Genomic DNA, 19108 nt, shown 5'->3' with positions numbered 1-19108 from the left:
TGCAATGAGCATTTCTTTTTGCTATGTCAATGCTTGTTTTGCTCCAAACATTGAAAATATCATTCTTACTTCTGACTTTTAGCAAGATAATATTAAGTTATAAGTAATAATAAATGTGAAACCTCTTATTTTAGCGTCTCAGATTAAAAAGAAAAAAGGGAGAGCATAAGAAAGGAACCCATTGACTTCAGGACGATGGAGCCAGAAGTGCTAAAAGCTGATTCGTTTCCAGAATTGTGACCAAATGACGCTCAATACACTGTGTAAGGGATAATCCACGGCTAGCTGTGCATTCAATGATTTTAATGCGCGACGTGGAGGCAAAAAACACCCGACGCCAAGCGTTTAATGAATGAATAGGCTATAGCATTTATTTGAATTAATTATTGAGAGAGAGAGAGAGACTTTGACTTTTAAAACCATTTTAATTTACAAAAACACAAAGAAATCAAACCAAAAGAAAACAAATAAACAATAACAATTCTTAGTAGGCTACCAATTAAATACCAGATTCCCTGATTCACTTATGGTCACCAGAACCTCTCCAACACCCCATCTCCATTCAAAGTAAGGGACATTCTTAGTGTGCCGATTATAGGTATATTCAATGACCACTCTTGACTTCACCAAAGACTTACCATACTCACATCCTCTCCAGCATTTTTACACTGATGTGTCTTAAAAATTGCTAGTTTAGCTTGCCCTATTAAAAAATTGGCGAGTGTACACTGTTGCTGCCAAGACTTCCTTTATAGGCAACCCAATATAGATGACTATTGGTATACGAGAAACCCAATTTTAGAATGATTTCTCCCAACAATACAAACAATGAACAGAGTCTAAGACACTCAAAAAACATATGGAAAACAGTGTCAATTGCATTACAAAAAGGACATATCGGTCTCATTAAGCTTAGAAATAAAAGAGTTTGAGGCAACAATACAATGCAATAACCTCCACTGAAGGTCCCCAAATCTTTTCCGGAAAATACACGGATAAAGTGACCCGGGATTTGACCCGGGTTTGTTTGATTTTGGTTCATTCACACTGCCAGTGATTTTCCGGAATCAGAGAGTGCGTTCACACACAACCCGTAAAAATCCCGTAAAGACACGTGAGATTGACGTGACATGTAATGTCTCAGCAGCGTCTATAGTTTGCTTATGAGCTGCGATTTCTCTCTGGAGAAACCTTTTCTCTGATTCGATCATAAACTAGCGCATTACGTACAGTTTCACGCTGGCGAACGAACCCGGCTTTAGCGCCATCATTACGACACGGCATTGATTATGGCTTTTGTTCACACAGCGCGCGTTCCGTGACTGATCCCGGCAATGTTATTATGTCCCCAACCCAGCGTCAATCCCGGGTCGTGTTTGTGTTCACACAGAAGGCGTTCTGGCAATTTCCCGGGATCAACGGGTTGTGTGAAAGGGGCTCTAGAGATAGGGGGTTTGTACAGTAATCTCCAGGATGGATATACCTCATCAGAAATTAAAAGCCAAGTCCTCCATTTAAGTGTCCCTTCTTTGTTTCAATTGACCAAGATGTACAGATTTCACACAAATATGATATTAAAAAAATTCTCAATACAATAAAATACCAAATCCCCGTAACGTTTCAGGAAGTTAGTTAGGCTTGTATCATCAACTAATTCCCAATCTTTAAAAAACACCTTAAATTCAGGAAATGTCTGTGGAATAAAACCATTCAGAAGGACATTATTTATAAAAAGAAGTCAACATCGGAGGAAAAGTCTTAACTAATCCCTCCACAATTCTAACCAAAGTTAACCCAACTTGATTAACAAGTTCATGTTCAGTTCGCCATTGGCCTTTTGTTAAATCAATCAAGTCCATAACTTTCATAATGCCAGCATTCAAAACTTTGGTGGTTAAAGATAAGGACACATTAGATGATATTTCAAAAAGTGGATTTAAAAAAAGAGGTTCTGCAATTCCATAATGCTCATCCTCTTTTCTTAACAGTTTAACACAATCCCATGATTTGATCACTGATCCATAACAACTGAAAGGCAAACAATGCGTCTTCTCCACAAAGGATTTCTGCATTAGGAACACCTGCTTGTCAGACTCTTGAGTATATGCAGACCAATAACAACCCAATGCACTTGATCTGAACACTACGGGAGTTGTTGAAGTGTATGCAATCTCATTGCCATAATCTTAGATTCTAAATGTATTAGTCCCTGTCCTCCCTCTGCCTCAGGGAGATACAGGACACCTGGAGGAACACGATGGCAACCATCCCAGAGAAAATTAACAAAATGCTTTTTGAACACCAATAAGTAATTCTCTGGGAGGATCCAACACAGTACATTTATGCCATAGCATTGAAGCTGCCAACAACCAAACATCTCCCTCTGTAAGAGAGTTGTGGAAGAATCCATCGCCACTTCTGAATCCTAAGAGTCACCCGATCAAATAGCCCTTCCCAGTTCTTTTCTGTGTAACTATTTGTCCCAAAATGAAGACCAAGGACTCTAAAGCCGTCTCGTGTCCATCTACACTGCGGTGGCAGCTGGGGAGGCGCTCCACCCTGCCCTTCCCAACAGCGAGGATGCACATTTCCCCCAGTTGATACAAGCAGATGAAGCTTTTCGAAATCTCTCTAAAGAAGAAATCAGTCTTGAAACATCTTCCGAGTCTTTTATAACTACTGTTATGTCATCTGCGTAAGCTGTAAGTTTAACTGGACCTACAGGGAAAATGGGAAAATTAACAGCATGTAGTTGTCTCCTAAGTGAAAATAGGAGAGGCTCAATAGATATTGCATACTGGAGATCTGAAAGAGGGCACCCTTGCCTTATTCCCCTGGTTACAGAAAAGGCCTAGTTAGGGAACCATTAAATCTTAACATGCTGTAAATTTCATTATATAACATTTTAATGAGAGAAACAAAACAAGGACCAAAAGCTTCCAGGGTCTTAAATAAATATTGATGGACCACCCTATCAAACGCCTTTTCTTGGTCAAGTGAAAGAAAACCAATATCCAAATTATGCATTTTTGCAATGTTATAATATCTCTCAACAAAAAGATATTGTCAAAAAATAGACCTTTTAGGAACACAAAATGTTTGATCTCTGGGAATGACTGATGTCCTATATTCTATTATTAAGTCTATTAGTCAATTAGACAATATCTTAAAATCAGCACAGATCAATGATAATGGACGCCAGTTCTTTAGACACCCAAGATCACCCTTTTTTGGGATTAGTGTTAAAAAGTTAGTTCCCTGCTCAATACATTCAAGAAAAACACCATATAGTTCTTGTCCAATTAAATTTCAGAAAGACTTGAAAAACTGTGCTGAAAGTCCATCCAACCCAGGTGATTGCCCAGAACTCATCTCCTGAACAGCTTGAGAAAGTTCTCCAAATGATAAAGGACTGTCCAAGTAATCATGTTCCTCTTCAGATAGCTTATATAAATCATATAAAAATGCATCAGCTACAGCTCCATCACATGTCTAAATCCTAGAACAGTAAAAATACAGAACAGTATAAATCCTCATAAAAGGAAAGAGCATAATGCTTGAATTTCCCTTGGATCATTTGTAACTCCACCACATGGCATCTTCAATTGATGAAAGATCTTCTGTTTTCTTGACTTTTTTCAAATCCAAAAAAGAAAACTGTTGGAGCATCCATGTCATTCAGCTGGGCAAACCTAGTCCTTAGAAGGGCTGTTTTTCAGTGTTCCTCCAATAAATTCTTTAAAAGGATCTTATCTCTTCAGTGTCAACAGAAGATGAATTATAGTGGGTAGAGTCACTGCTTTGCCCAAGAATGTCTTTTTCAAGAGACTTGTAGTACTATGTGTAGTGTACTGTTGGCAAAAAGTCTTAATTTGAACTTTACCAATGTCCCACCATTAACTCAATGACCGAAAACAGCATCTCTCCTCACTCCAAGTTTTCCAGAAAAAAGATTAAAATATTGATTCAGATTATTTTATTTAATGCCATGTCAGCATTCAAAGCTATTTTTATGGCAAAAATTCAATTTCAAAAATACAAATATCATTTAAATACAATAAAAACAAATACAAAAACAGCTAATCATATTATACTAGATTCTTTAAATTAACATATGATTAAAAAAAAATCTTAAAAGAGTGAATAAATGTGCAATCCTGCATAATCTGTTATTAAAGTGCCAATGTGATTTAGAGAATCTAGGAAAAGAGACAGAATGCATAGTGATGTAGCGAAACATAGCGAAATTGAGCTATTAAAGAACCAAAAACTAATGTTCTGGGAACGTTAAGAAAACTTTCCTGGCTAACCAAAAACAAACCATAAAAAATAACGTTCTGAGAACCAAAAACTAACGTTCTGAGAATGTTCTGGGAAACAAGAATTAGCTAGCTGGGAATCTTTTTAATCGGCATCACTATTTTGCCATAGCGGCCAAGTAAACGCTCAAGTGAATCATTAGAAATCGTAGGCGACGAGGCTGACTCCAGATGCTTTTTCGCCAGCTCCTTATTCGTCGAACTATTCGTTCCACCTTAAAAATGTTGGATGGTTGTTAACCCCTCCCCCTCGGTGCTTTTGGCCGTATTCCTTAAAGGAACAGCTCTACGGGAATTATGAGCCTGTGAATCGGGCAGCATTTTTCATTTAAAGGGTAACTAAACACTCAAACATCTTTTTTTAGTTAATGATCTGTAAGAATGGAGCTTCATATGCTCTTTTTTTGAGAACTTGTGAAATAATAAAGAAATGACACCTCTAGTGTGCTTTATTGGCACACACAGTTGGATGGAAGGGCATGTTCTGGGTACCATATTTTAACAATAACACATCAGAAAATGTTGTAATGCAGGATTTCGTTTAAGAATGAATTTGTCTATACCTCTATGTGCTTGTTTTTTGGAGAACTTGTGAATTAATAAAGTAATGACACCTCCAGTATGCTTTTATAGCACATACAGTTGCATGGAAGGGCATGTTCTGGGAACCATATTTCAACAATACATCAGAAAATGTTGTAATGCAGGATTTTAAGAATGAATTTATTTATACCTCTACGTGCTCATTTTTTGAGAACTTCTGAAATACTAAAGTAATGACACCTCCAGTATGCTTTGTCGGCACATAAAGTTGCAATGGTGGGGCTTGTTCTGGGTACCATATTACACATCAGAAAATGTGGAAATGCAATATTTCGTTTAAGAATGAATTTATCTATGCCTGTACATTCCCGTTTTTTTGATTATGTTTGCAGCTGAGATGTAATGTTATGTAATTTGTATTCTTTATTAGGAAGTAGTCCATTAATCCAGTCTAACCTATATATATTGTTTTGTTTTTTGTCAAATGTAAAGGCTCTTTCACACCAAAAGAGAAATAAATAACCCTCAAAGAAACAAACATGTCAGCTGAGCTCCAATTCTGGATCACAGAAGAATAGGGTGCAGGAAAAGAAAGTTCAACACTCTTAAGCAATAAAAACAAATAAAATAAACTATTAGTAGGCTTGTTGAATTGGATCATCAGCAAAGACATTGATTAATAAAGTGAGATTAAATGCATAAAGTATATTTTTATTTTATTTAACATTAAGTATTGCAGGTTTGCGTAATATTTATAATTAGTTTTTAATTTACATTTAGTCTAACACTAGTGTAGAATAACCCTCATGTTCACACAGCTAACAGAAAGCTTACCACAGTTTCTCTCAACATGAGGTATAGCTGTCAGTCAATAAATGGGAAAACAAAGTAACTTGTGTTACTTTTTTGAAAAGAAAATATTTTGTTGTAAATATAAAAGTAATTCTTTACTTTACTAGCTACTTGAAAAAAGTAATCTGATTACACGTAACCCGTGTAATAAGTACGTGTAACTCTCTAAATGCATTACCCCCAACACTGTTTCTCGCTTGCTTGATCTTCCGTTTACCACAACTGATGTGTGAGGTGATAGTATGTGAATAAAAGATTACATTTAATCTGTTCATCAAATAAAGTGATCTAGTCTCTTCAGAAAATTTGAAACCGCTCAATTCATATGGATTAGTTTTACGATCGGTTTATGATCTTTGAGGCGTCAAAGTGGTAGTTGCGTAGCTGTCAACAGAGGGACAGAAATCGCTCAGATTTCATTAAAAAGATCTTCATTTGTGTTTCAAAAATGTTTTACAGGTTTGGAACGACATGATCGGGTGAGTAATTAATGACAAAATTTTGATTTTTGGTTGAACTATCCCTTTAATTTTTATGAAGTAGGGCCACTGGTAGAGAGCCTTTGCTGTTTATGAGTGGTTTTCTTTTTATATAACAGTGACAGCAAAATATGTCTTTTAGGTATTTTATTGATATTTGGGATATGGTTAAGGGCCTATTTTTCATTGGGCTAGTGTAGTAGCGCAGAGCTGGACGTGTATGCGAGCAGATGTATCTTACCGAAGCTCCCAGTAGTAGAAACACTAAAATGGTGTTTGCAAACATGAGAGCCGCGCACGATTAGACACTCCTCCGCGCATGCGCAGTGAGACGCTCTGCAATCCCCAGCGCTTCAGCTGTCGTGCGCTTGTTGTGTATGCTGGGTAAGTAGGTCATTCTTTATTATCTTTATAATACGTTTCGTTAAATATTAGATTACAACACAGACCATCTGTTTGATATATTGGAAGTGTTTGACGTGTGTGGCATTTGCACCGGGCGTCATTGTTTTTAAAACAATGTTTATATTTCCGCTTACTGGGCAAGCTGGGTGTTATATCAATAATAATAAAGTGCATTCAACAATTGTACGGGGATGGTCGCGTGCAAATCCGTTTTCACCCGGTTTGTCGTCCTTCTGAAATCACGCGCTGTTGCACATCTCAGTGTCGTTTATCCGACAGTTTCACATCACTTGTGTTTTTATGCATGTGAATGAAACCTCAGCGCCGCCGTTTGTTTATTTCGTATTAATGCTTTCTGTTTCGATGATTTCTGATCGTCTAAACTCTGATATTGCGCATGTTTTTCTAATCCACCAACTCACCTGTGTGGGTCCAGTGAAATATATTTCTATTCTTTAGGAGCTGAACAGCCACACTGGTCTATTATTGGGTCAGAACAATAACCCATAGTTGGCGCTTTATCGATGTGCTATCAGTGATTAAGACTGATCATGCACACACTTCATGATATGGTTGTGGCATTGGCAATTTATAGAACTATTTACTACAACCAGAGTTGGCCAAAGTGCTTTACAACTAAATTACTAAAAAACACCAATAACACAAGGATAAAAATTCAAAACATAACATACCATATCATAGCGCTTCAGCAATGACAGCTTAACAGTAGTGGAAAGGAAAAAACTTATAATATATGTATATGTATGTATGTAGACCTATATATATTTATATATATATATATATATATATATATATGTGTGTGTGTGTGTGTGTGTGTGTGTGTGTGTGTGTGTGTGTGTGTGTAAATGTATATCTGCCAGTCAATTGACTTACTTTTCGTGTATATATATATATATAACACCAAATCAGAAAAAGTTGGGACATTTTGTAAAATGCAATAAAATCAAGAATCTGTGATTTGTTAATTCTATTTAACCTTTTATTAACTGACAAAAGTACAAAGAAAGGTTTTCCAATGTTTTCACTGACCAACATAATTGTATTTTGTAAATATGAACAAATTTTGATTTTGATGGCAGCAACACACCTCAAAAAAGTTGTGACAGAGACAAAATAAAAGTGAAAAGATTATCCAAATTAGATTATCCAACTCTTTTGAAGCAGTCCACAATGAGCAGGTGAACTGGTAATAGTTGAGGGTATCATGTTTGGGTGTAAAAGAGTTTCTCAGTCTTTATAAGCAAAGATGGGTCATGGCTCATCCCTTTGTGCCAAATATCATGAGAGAATTGTCAAACAATTAAAAAATCACATTTCTCGATGCAAGATTGCAAAGAATTTATGTATTTTATCATCTTCCATACATAATATTGTCACAAGATTGAGGGAATCCAGAGAAATCTCAGTCTGTGTTGGGTAAGGCAGTAGACCTCTGTCGAATGTGTGTGACCTTTGAACCCTCAGATGGCATTGCACAAGATGCCATCATGTTAATCCGTTAAATACACCCACATGTGCTCAGGAGTAAAACCGTTTTCACTGAACACAGTCTGACTCTGCATTAAGAAATGCCACTTGAATCTCTGTTACGCAAGGAGAAAGCTTTACATCAGTTCTATGTGGAGATGCCGGCGAGTTCTCTGGGCCTGAGCTCATCTCAGACGGTCTAGAAGACAGTGGACATGTGTGCGGTGGTCAGATGAGTCCATGTTTCAGCTTGTTTTTGGAAGAAAATGGACATCGAGTTCTCAGTCCCAAAGACGAAAGGGACCAACCAGACTTTCACCAGCGACAGGTGCAGAAGCAAACATCTGTGCTGGTATTGAGGTGCATCACTGCAAACGGTACGGGTAACTTGCATTATTGTGAAGGTACCATTGACATGGAGGCATGTATTTGGATTGTACAGAGACATAAACTGCCATCAAGATGACATCTTTCCTGGGAAGCAAGACAACGCCAGGCCTCATTCTGCACATACTAAAACTGAGTGGTTTCTGGACACTCTGCACCACAGAAGGGATGTGCCTCCTGTTTACTGCAGTCCAGATATGATCTTATGGAAAATATATGACCCATCATGAAAAGGAGAATCAGGCAACGATGACCACAGACTGTTGAGTGGCTGTCTCGTATCAGACAAGATTGGGCAAATATTCCACTAGCAAAACTCCAACAATTAGCATCCTCAACTCCCAAATGATTAAAAAGTGTAATTAAAAGGAAAGGTGAAGTGACACAGTGGTAAACATGTCTCTGTCCCAACTTTTTTGGGGTGTGTAGCAGCCATCAAAATCAAAATTTGTTCATATTTACAAAATACAATTATGTTGGTCAGTGAAAACATTGGAAAACGTTTCTTTGTACTTTTGTCAGTTAAAAAAAGGTTAAATAGAATTTACAAATCACAGATTCTTGATTTTAATACATTTTACAAAATGTCCCAACTTTTTCTGATTTGGGGTTGTATATATATGCGTGTGTATATATATATATATATATATATATATATATATATATATATATATATATATGAGTGTGTATGTGTGTTTATACACAAAAGCAAGTCACTGGCAGATTGATGATTTAATATTGAAACCAATATCCCTCACTTTATATGAGAGAATCTGTTAAATAACTGTTTGTTTTCTGTCTTTAGAGCTTCCCGATTCACAGTCGCTCGCTGTGCCGTTTTGGACAATGGCTCTGATCTCTATTGAGGATCTCGACGGACTGGATGATGAGCAAGTGGATGATGACATCACAGACCGCTCTGAACCAATGGATGACGAGGAGCAGGACCGAATGTACGCCCACTGGCAGGCCGTAGGAAGGACACATCACGTGTCTGTTCCCAGAGGTACAACACACTGTCCCACAGCCCACCAGACTGAGGAAGACACGATCTGAGACCAGTGTCCTAGTGTGAAATCATGAGAGAATCTAATCTGATGTTTGATTATATAGAGATGAGAGGACCCATTGAGGAGATGACGAGGAACAACCAGACCGCAGAACGAGAGCAAGTGCCTTTCGTCACCATCTCCAGACACGAGAAGGTAAAATCGGTCATCACTGCTTCTTGAGACACAGGACAAAACATGTCCCTCATGTGTAGGTAAGGAAAGTTGCAACATTTCCACTTTGAAAGGAATCAGGAGATGATCTCTAGAATATTTTAACACAACTGTACAATTTTCATATATAATTATAACATTAAAGGCCCGTTTACACCAAGGACGATTACTTTAATGATAACAATAAAGATATAGTTCTAAAAATCTTTCTAAATATAAAAGAATAGAGTTCACACCACAAGGCACTGAGAAACGCTAATGTTGGAATCACTTTCAGAATGATTTTTCTCCGGATGATGAACGATAAAAACATTGACAGCCAATCAGAATCCATCCTGCTTTATTGAGCTTGAGCATTTAAAGCGGCAGACGACAAAACTGTTCAAATAAACAGAACAATTTCTTCATGCGCTGGTGTGAACGCTATTAGAGTTATCGTTCTTAGTGTGAACGGGCCTTAACACTCACTACCTCTAAAACCAACGCTCAATAAAAAGCGCATTAAAAGAAATATTACACAAAACAGAGGTTATTTTAATAAATACATTTGTGATATGCAAAATAAGTTTTTGTTAACACAACCAGCTGTCAACAGCTGAAATCAGTTTTTAGCCATCTTGGATTCTTAAATCTTGTTCAAAGCGAATTATGTATTTATCGATATTTCTAATCATCAGTATTTGACATGACTTTACTATCTGAAAATGCTGATATTTTGACTGATAGGCAAGAACATGCATACAGTAGGTTGCACTAAAATGTAAATGCATATGTTTAACAGATTAATCCAAAATTATTCCTTGATACAAAAGTTTGGGGATAGTATGATTTGGTTTTTTTGTAACACTTTGCATAAAGGTTTAATTTTTTAACATTAGTTAACTATATTAGTTCTAAAGCATTTATTAATCTTAGTTCATGTTAATTTCTACAAAACTTAATTTCAACATTGATAATAATCATAAATGTTTCTTGAGCATCAAATCATCATATTACACTGATTTCTGAAGGATCATGTGACACTGAAGACTGGAGTAATGATGCTGAAAATTCAGCTTTGATCACCGGAATAAATTAAAATATTACATACATATTTATTAAAATAGCTTTTTTTAATAATGCATTTAAAAGAATTATATATATTCAAATAGTAAACTACTTTTGAATTGTAATAATATTTCACAATATTACTGCTTTCACTGTATTTTGATTGAGTAAGTGCAGCCGTGGCGAGCAGAAGAGACTTCTTTAAAAAACAAAACAAAACAAATGACACCGACCTCAAGCTTTTTAAGTGTAGTGCAGACTACAGACAGGCAGATATAGAAGCTGGTTTTTCCTAGTACTCAAGAATCATTGACATTTCTGTGTCCTTTAATAATCTTTAAAAAAAAGAAGAGAGATTGAAGTTGATAGTGTTGCTGAAGTTCTCTGTGTTTCAGCTTGGAGAGGTGCTGTACGAGGAGAGAGTGTATCCTCCGGGGAAATGGGCATGTGTCAGTAAAGCAGAAATGATGTATGAGCAAAGCATCTCCAATGCATTTATGAAGCTCATGCGCTTCATCTGCAAGGAGAACTCAACAGGTGAACACACACGAACATCTTCATCTCAGCTTTACACACACACACACACACACGAACGTCTTCATCTCAGCTTTACACACACACACACACACACACACACACACACACACACACAAACGTCTTCATCTCAGCTTTACACACACACACACACACACACACACGAACGACTTCATCTCAGCTTTACACACACACACACACACACACACACAAACGTCTTCATCTCAGCTTTACACACACACACACACACACACACACACACACACACACACACACACACACACACACACACACAACGTCTTCATCTCAGCTTTACACACACACACACACACACACAAACGTCTTCATCTCAGCTTTACACACACACACACACACACACACACACACACACAAACGTCTTCATCTCAGCTTTACACACACACACACACACACACACACACACACACACACACACACACACACACGAACGTCTTCATCTCAGCTTTACACACACACACACACACACACACACACACACACACACACACACACACACACACAAACGTCTTCATCTCAGCTTTACACACACACACACACACACACACACACACACACACGAACGTCTTCATCTCAGCTTTACACACACACACACACACACACACACACACACACACACGAACGTCTTCATCTCAGCTTTACACACACACACACACACACACACACGTCTTCATCTCAGTTTTACTGCAGGGTACAGCCAGAAAATTAACACTTATGTGAATTTATGAATAAACCTTTAATGCTTAAGGGCCGCATGAAACTATTTGGGTTAGTAGTTTTAGTTGGTTCACTGTAGTAATAGTTGGTTGTCAGAGGTGTGGTTAATGCATGTATTTGGCTTAAGAAGTTAAACTAGTCACATTTGTATAACTATAGCCTAAAATATTGAAATTAAAAGATGTGTATATGGGTTATAAGTTGTGGCGAGAGATTGCACAGGCACTGAAAGTGAACAGCAGTGTTTTAGCTTAGCATTACATAAATCGTAATCTGACAGTCATTTTAACATCAGTGTAAAAAAAACTATTTAAATACCAACAACTCTTTGCTTAACTTGGTAATATTGTAACGTTGCCCACAGAAGGCAAGCTTGTTGAGAACCCAAGTGGAGTTTATTTACAAAAATGTGATCAAACAAAAGCATTGCATGAAACATAAAACAAGAACATAGGCATGACGGAGCTTACCAACAGCGTTTACATGAACAATACTTGACAAGGACACATGGCAAACATCAGGGCTTAAATACACAAGGACTAATGACTAGACAAGGGAACCAATGACAACATGACACATTAGACAAGGGGACACATGGTAGGATCACATGACTATAACAGGGAATCACATGACCAAAGCAAGACGTGACAAATATATCGTTATATCAACCTGAAACCTTTACATCAACAGCATCCAGGCAAACCTAGGGGTGGACGGTTAGTTATTTTTGATCATTTAATTCATCTTTGTTATTAAAAATAAGAACAAAGAGGCAAATTACAAACAATTGGACAATTATAATGAAATACACTATGCTTTAAGTTATTCAGGTAGGCCTACATCAGATCTATTTAACGGTAGCATTCAAGAAAGAAACAACACAGAAATTGAATAATCAGATGCAAAACTAGAACACTGCATTGTCTTCTAATGAATTAAATTGTTTCATATTAAAGCTACAAAAGTTCTTCAGTCAAGAGCAGTGAGTGATTTTCTCTTTCTCTTCTGTTGTTTGACAGACAGCAGCAGGTTTACTGTATTAGGCTGCTGTCACTTTAAGACCTACTGCACAGGTCCTATTGACACACATCTGATTTCTGTCCTCACTGTTTACATTCACTTACGACGTAATGGACTGTGTTTACATCAACACTCGCCAACACATGCACATTTGCGATATTTTGATATCGTCCAGCCCTTGGAGGAATCCCCACAATTAGTTTGAGGGTGAAGAAAATAAGACCAACAGAACGCTGCTTGGTTTGAAAGTGACTTCTGTGTGAGTTGTGCTTCATACATCTCTACACTATTGACAATTATAGACAATGCACTTTTTTGCCCTCGCAATTTTGACAACATTTTGCAAATATGACACCTTTGCACTGTATAATTAGTTCAATCAAAATTACTAAAGTGGACTAAAAACAGATTTCAGTCCAGATTCAAGGCCCTATTTTAATGATCTAAGCACATGGTCTAAAGCGCACAACGCAAATGCACTTATGGCGAGTCCAAATCCACTTTTGCTAGTTAAAAATGGTCGGCGCTCCCGGCGCATGGTCTAAAAGGGTTGTCTCTACTCTCTTAATGAGTGAGGGGTGTGTGTTGAGCGTAGCGTGCAATAAACCAAAGTCTCATCTTCTATTCCCTTTAAAAGCCAGTTCCAAGTGGAAAGACTGAAGTCCAGTGCTCCAGAGCGCAAACGTGTGTGTGTGTGTGTGTGTGTGTGTGTGTGTGTGTGTGTGTGTGTGTGTGTGTGTGTGTGTGTGTGTGTGTGTGTGTGTGTGTGTGTGGTTAAAGAGCAAGCAGACCATCTACGGGACAAGCCGGATCCCACCATATCTTTAAGTACACAATAATAATCTTTTACATTGTAATCCTTTTATTTTTTTAATATTTGGTATGTTTGTGTACTGCTGTGGGTCCCTGTATGTGTAATAAGCAGAGTGTGTGTGTGTAATAAGTAAAGTGTGTGTAATAAGCAGATTGTGTGTGTGTAATAAGCAGAATGTGTGTGTAATAATAAGCAGAGTGTATGCGCATTGTGGACCCGCCACATTACTAACGCTCTCTTTAAATAACAAAAGAAATACACCATTGACTTCAGAGCAGGTTTCAGTTGGTCAATAGCTCAGTCTATTTCAGTTCCTCAGAATAGCAACACTCCAGCAATGTGCCTGAACACACACGCCTGAACACACACCTGGTTCTCAGACCGACAGCCCATGGGCACACAGATGAGCACAAATGCATTTGCTATTTAAACAAGTGACGCAGGACATGAAAATGAAAAGTTCGTCGGGCTGAAACTAGCAGAAAACACTTGTGTCACGCCGGGCGCTACATTGCTCCGCGTGTGATAGAGCCATCAGTGTGAATGTAAAAGTGGTTTCTTTTCAAGTTCAGCTGAAAGAGGTCTGAGTCTGGCTCTAATAACTCAAGTGTGATCACTCTTCTACTAAGCGCAGATGCAGTTTCATTTTTTTGTAAAAAAAATTGCAATATGATTGTCCAAACATGCAGTCCTTCGTTGTTTAGGCCAGTTTGCTCAGTTGAGGCTCTTTGTCTCCAGGACGGTACCTGGGCATGTCTGTGCCTGTTGTGAATGAGATCACAATGGCGGATGATGGCACCAACTTCATGAAGGAAGTGTTGACGGCGTATTATCTCCCTGCTGAGTTCCAGGCCAGACCGCCTCAACCAACAGACCCGGACATCAGCATTGTCCAGCGGGACACCATCCGAGTCATATCCAGGTATTTAATTCAATATTCATCAATAATATTGATCTGCCTGCATTCACACCATTATATGAGAACTGAACTGAGCTGGACGATGACATCACTGTTTTCTCCAGAGCGGATATATATATATATATTAACTAAATTAATAACTTTTTTACAACTGAAATGAACCATCACTGAACTTACTTAAGCTGGACTATGATGCCATTTTCTCCTGGAAACAAACTTTGTTGCATTGTTTTCCTGTTATCTCTGTAAAGCTGCTTTAAAACACTCTGTATTGTAAAATGCGCTGACTATTGACTTGACTATTCGACGGTCAAGACCCTCTTTTCCTTTCGCTACTCTTCAGACCTGTATGCACCTTAAAGAATAGAGGGTTTGCACCTACGTCACGGTTTGGTCAGTTCCCCGGTTGTGCGGCCATATTGGAGATCCTCGGATGTAAAGAACAGCATGGATTGCACTGTTTATGCACTACTGAACACTAAAGATGTCTACGGGAAAAAACACATGGAAGCTGAGAAATCATAGAGAAGGACTTAGTAAGCAGGAAAGAGCGCCGAATTTTGACGAACTAAAGTTAATATGAGGTAAAGATCCTAACGAGCTTCTCTAGCCCTTACTGCTATTCTTCCTTCTGTTTCTTATCCCGACATAGGCCACGTTTAGATTGTCAGTCCAAAAAAAGCACATGAAGTCTGTTTCAAGCTACATCCACATGTGGTTTGAAATCCTATTCAAATCACATATCAGGAAATCTGCTTCAGTCTGAACGCTCGGATCGGATTTCGCGTGGTATGTGACTTTCTCACGACACGTAAAATGTAAACGTCAGACGTTGTTATAGGGAACATGCTGAAAGTCGCTGCCGAAACAAGGCTGTGTTGTTGCAAAGTGCCGGACAAGCAGAAAATTGGTATTTTTGAAACCGGATTGGAAAAAAAGCTGTGCACACCAGCCTCCTACAGTTCTGCAGCTCGAGACGCAGGAGTCCAGCGCGGCGGATACACATTTACATGTTGTATAATTTAACCAAGACAACATCTCTATTGCAAATGCAAACCCCTCCATCAACGCAACGTCATTGCCAAAGAGCTGCATGAACACACAACTCGGATCTGAACAGTTGCGATACACAATGTGGACATCATTTAAGATCAGATTCCAATCGGATACAAAGATAATCAGATTTGGACTGACAGTGTGAGTGTAGCCATAGTTAACTACTTTACGGCAACATTTTAGCCATAGTCAACGCTTCGTTTACACATGTGGCTGATGCTGTGCCTCTCTCAATCACAAACGCCTTCTTTCATCTGTTTTTCGCACTCTTCTCTTTAACTTTTGGCAGTCTATAGAACTCGAAATGTTTTATCCCGGTGCGACTGATCAGTACAGACCAAAACACAACCATTTTTCAGCAGCAATAATCAGCCAAATATGCCAGTCCGTTCAGTTCAGTGGCATTGTTTACGTTAAGTGCCTCCAAAATGGCCGACTTCTGGATTGATGACGTGCAGTGAAAACCCTCTATACATATTCTAGTTCAAAGTTTGGTTTGTTCCAGGGTGTTTTACGGGACCACAACAGAGGAGACCATCTCTCGTGAGATCCGCATGCTCCGGGAGCTCCTGGGCAGCTCCGGGGATGTGCTCCAGAACCGCTACATGGTCGCCGCGTACGAGAATCCCGCCGTGCCCCAACGCAGGAATGAGATCTGGTTCATCCGCCGCGGCCCGTGAACATTTCCCAACGCATTTGTTCAGCCTGTAGAGACGTTTCGAGTCGATGAATGTCTCTAAATGAAGGTGTGGAGCTAGTCATAATCAAAACCCTTTTATCCTTGTGTATAGTTGTGAGTGTGATGCAGAGAACATTCGTTTTTAATCATTGAGTAAAGAATCTACACAAAAGATATACCAGATATAGATTACACACGTAGATTAGCACTGTACATAGCCTGCTGTTGATTTCAGGGTCAACGCATGATTGCTAAGAGATATCATATTATTAACTTGAATAATGCAAAGAAACATTTGTGCTACCTTGGGTTGAAGGCGATTCATTACGCTTCCTCGCGTTTATGCTTGATTGAAATGTTTTACACTACTTGAATTTACTTTCGTTTTCACTATCTGTTTGTTATTGTTTTTTATAACAGAAAATAGTGTTTCTAGGTTTTCCATCGTGCCCTAAAATTGCGTTGTCCATAATGCCTTTTATAGCTTCTTATTTGCAATATATGTTGCTCAAAACATAGTTATTTTAGTCAATTTAAAAAATATGTATTTTCAGCTGGGTATTAAGTTTCAATACGTATCATATATTTCGAATTATTGTCGTTTAAATTCTGTGTTGGAAGACTATTGTAAAATACAATATTTTTGTATTTTGTACTTTGTGTAACAGACTATCAAACCATTTACCAGACAATCAGAGCACTAAAACATCAAATTGTTACTTTGATATTAGTAGTGCAGTTTAAATCAGTTATTTGCTAGAAATTGGATACCGGTAATAGTGTGGCATTGTGTTTTTTACGGGTATGCTTGTTCTTGATCTCTTTTCTTAAGATGCAGTCTACAAGTATAGTATATCTAAATATATATCTAAATATCACAGCTTTTTCTTCATCAACTGAAAGGGACCACATGATTGGATCGAAGGTGACATGCGTTGGCTACACACAGCCATGGTTTTGGCTAAATATATGTCCCTTTGCAGCAGTATTGTATCCGATTACTATATGGTCTCAAGGACGTAACGGCATTTACTTTGTGTATTTCATTGTTGTGTTTTATGTAATGTTGTACAAACATGTGTAACATCAGCGCAACGTGTTTAGCATATTACTCTTAAAGCACTGTTTTGACATTCTTTAACATGACTCCTTGCTTTTGTAACATTGATGCTTCGCCTGTACTATCATGGATTTTGCCTTGTCAAAGTACTTTAAAACTTGCATTCTCCCCCACAAGTCTGTAATAATACTAAAAAAGTTTATTTATAGAGCACTGTCTGAACATATTAACAGTAGCTTTACTTTACAAAGAGATACAAAGTTGAATAAATTTATACCAATGAAAACAATAAATTGTGTTTATTTGTTGTGAAGGTGTTGGATAACTAAAAGACCAAACTTGTGATGAGCATGTTTAAACTTGATTAACTATACTTTAACTTGGTATGCCTGCTTCGAAAAGTCTCCGAAGACATATTTACATGTTCATGTATTTGTCTGTCTATAGATTCCAAAATGTGGCTCATTGAAGGATTTGCCATTCTAAGCCTGTATGCTTTTTAACATGTTATGTTATGTGCTTTTAACATTTTATTACATTTTCCATAACTTTTCCATGCATTGAAATCACAATCGCAACATCCTCCCCCGAGTGTACTGTAAATACTGCAACAGTAAACATATACATGCTGCATTAATGCCATGTTGTAATTACCGTAAATTAGAGCTGAGTTTCCAGGTAGAGACACTGAATAAAGTAATCAAATGTAAAATAGTCTTCACTTTCTAAAATAACATACATTAATGCTTATTAAAGTTACAAATGTTATTCAGTCAAGAGCAATGAGTGATTTTCTGCAGCAGAAAAATTAGGCTACTGTCACTTTAAGAGCTAATACATGGATTCAATATACACGTGTGTTTGTACATTAATAAAATATTTAATTATATACAGTTAAAAAAACAGTAAAACTAGAATACATTTATAAATAAAACAATAAGCAGAGGAAAACTAAACCTTATCAATAGGATTGTTACAAAAATACAAAAACTGGTTAAACTGAAAAGATTTGAGAAGCGAGTCGCCATTAGGAGTAGAAAACTTTTGTTTATGGGTAAAAAATTTACCAAAAAAATTAAATAAATAAATTCAACATATGTGGATTATATAGGATATATTTGGAAGTGTCAGTGCAGTAGCATTTAATATCATTTAAATGAAAAGATTGGGCAAAAAATAAGTTAAGTACAAGTTAGACCAAAACTTGTGAATAAATTCACAAGAAAAGTATTACGTATTAATGTAACTAAATGTATCGATGTTTCATCCTATTGAGCACAAGGGCCTAAACTAACTTTTTGCCACACCTCCAATGGCCGGTGACAAAACGTACTGGTCATGAAACTAGAACATTTATGACACCAAAAGTTTAGATACCAGTAAAAATTCACAATTCTCTCCTCCAATTTCAATACCACAGCTAGAACTATCCTAACCAATATATGCAAATGTAAAATGACACAGCATAGTCTTAATTTGATCAAATAACAAAGATTAATCCCGATTAAAGTTATTCAGTCAATAAACACC

General features: G+C 37.5%; 1 protein-coding gene across 1 annotated transcript; it reads left to right on the top strand.

Moving 5' to 3' along the window:
• Window positions 1-6514: 6514 nt before the first annotated feature.
• Window positions 6515-17871, top strand: soul4 (heme-binding protein soul4). Its single transcript, XM_077202097.1, has 6 exons — window positions 6515-6577; window positions 9279-9479; window positions 9587-9678; window positions 11139-11280; window positions 14603-14786; window positions 16345-17871. The coding sequence occupies exons 1-6, from the start codon at window positions 6571-6573 to the stop codon at window positions 16517-16519; spliced, it is 801 nt and encodes a 266-aa protein (XP_077058212.1). The 5' UTR covers window positions 6515-6570; the 3' UTR covers window positions 16520-17871.
• The last annotated feature ends 1237 nt before the right edge of the window (window positions 17872-19108 follow it).

This window comes from Siphateles boraxobius, unplaced genomic scaffold (assembly GCF_051911475.1).
Source record: "Siphateles boraxobius isolate OS27281-9 unplaced genomic scaffold, OSU_SipBor_1 118, whole genome shotgun sequence".
NCBI lineage: Eukaryota > Metazoa > Chordata > Actinopteri > Cypriniformes > Leuciscidae > Siphateles > Siphateles boraxobius.
This window is presented reverse-complemented; position numbering and strand designations above follow the sequence as displayed.

Bases quoted from the DNA above. Each gene is read 5' to 3' on its own strand.
- soul4 (XM_077202097.1), top strand. The intron at 9,480-9,586 runs GTACAACACACT...TTGATTATATAG, and splicing joins TCACGTGTCTGTTCCCAGAG to AGATGAGAGGACCCATTGAG. The intron at 14,787-16,344 runs GTATTTAATTCA...GGTTTGTTCCAG, and splicing joins ACCATCCGAGTCATATCCAG to GGTGTTTTACGGGACCACAA.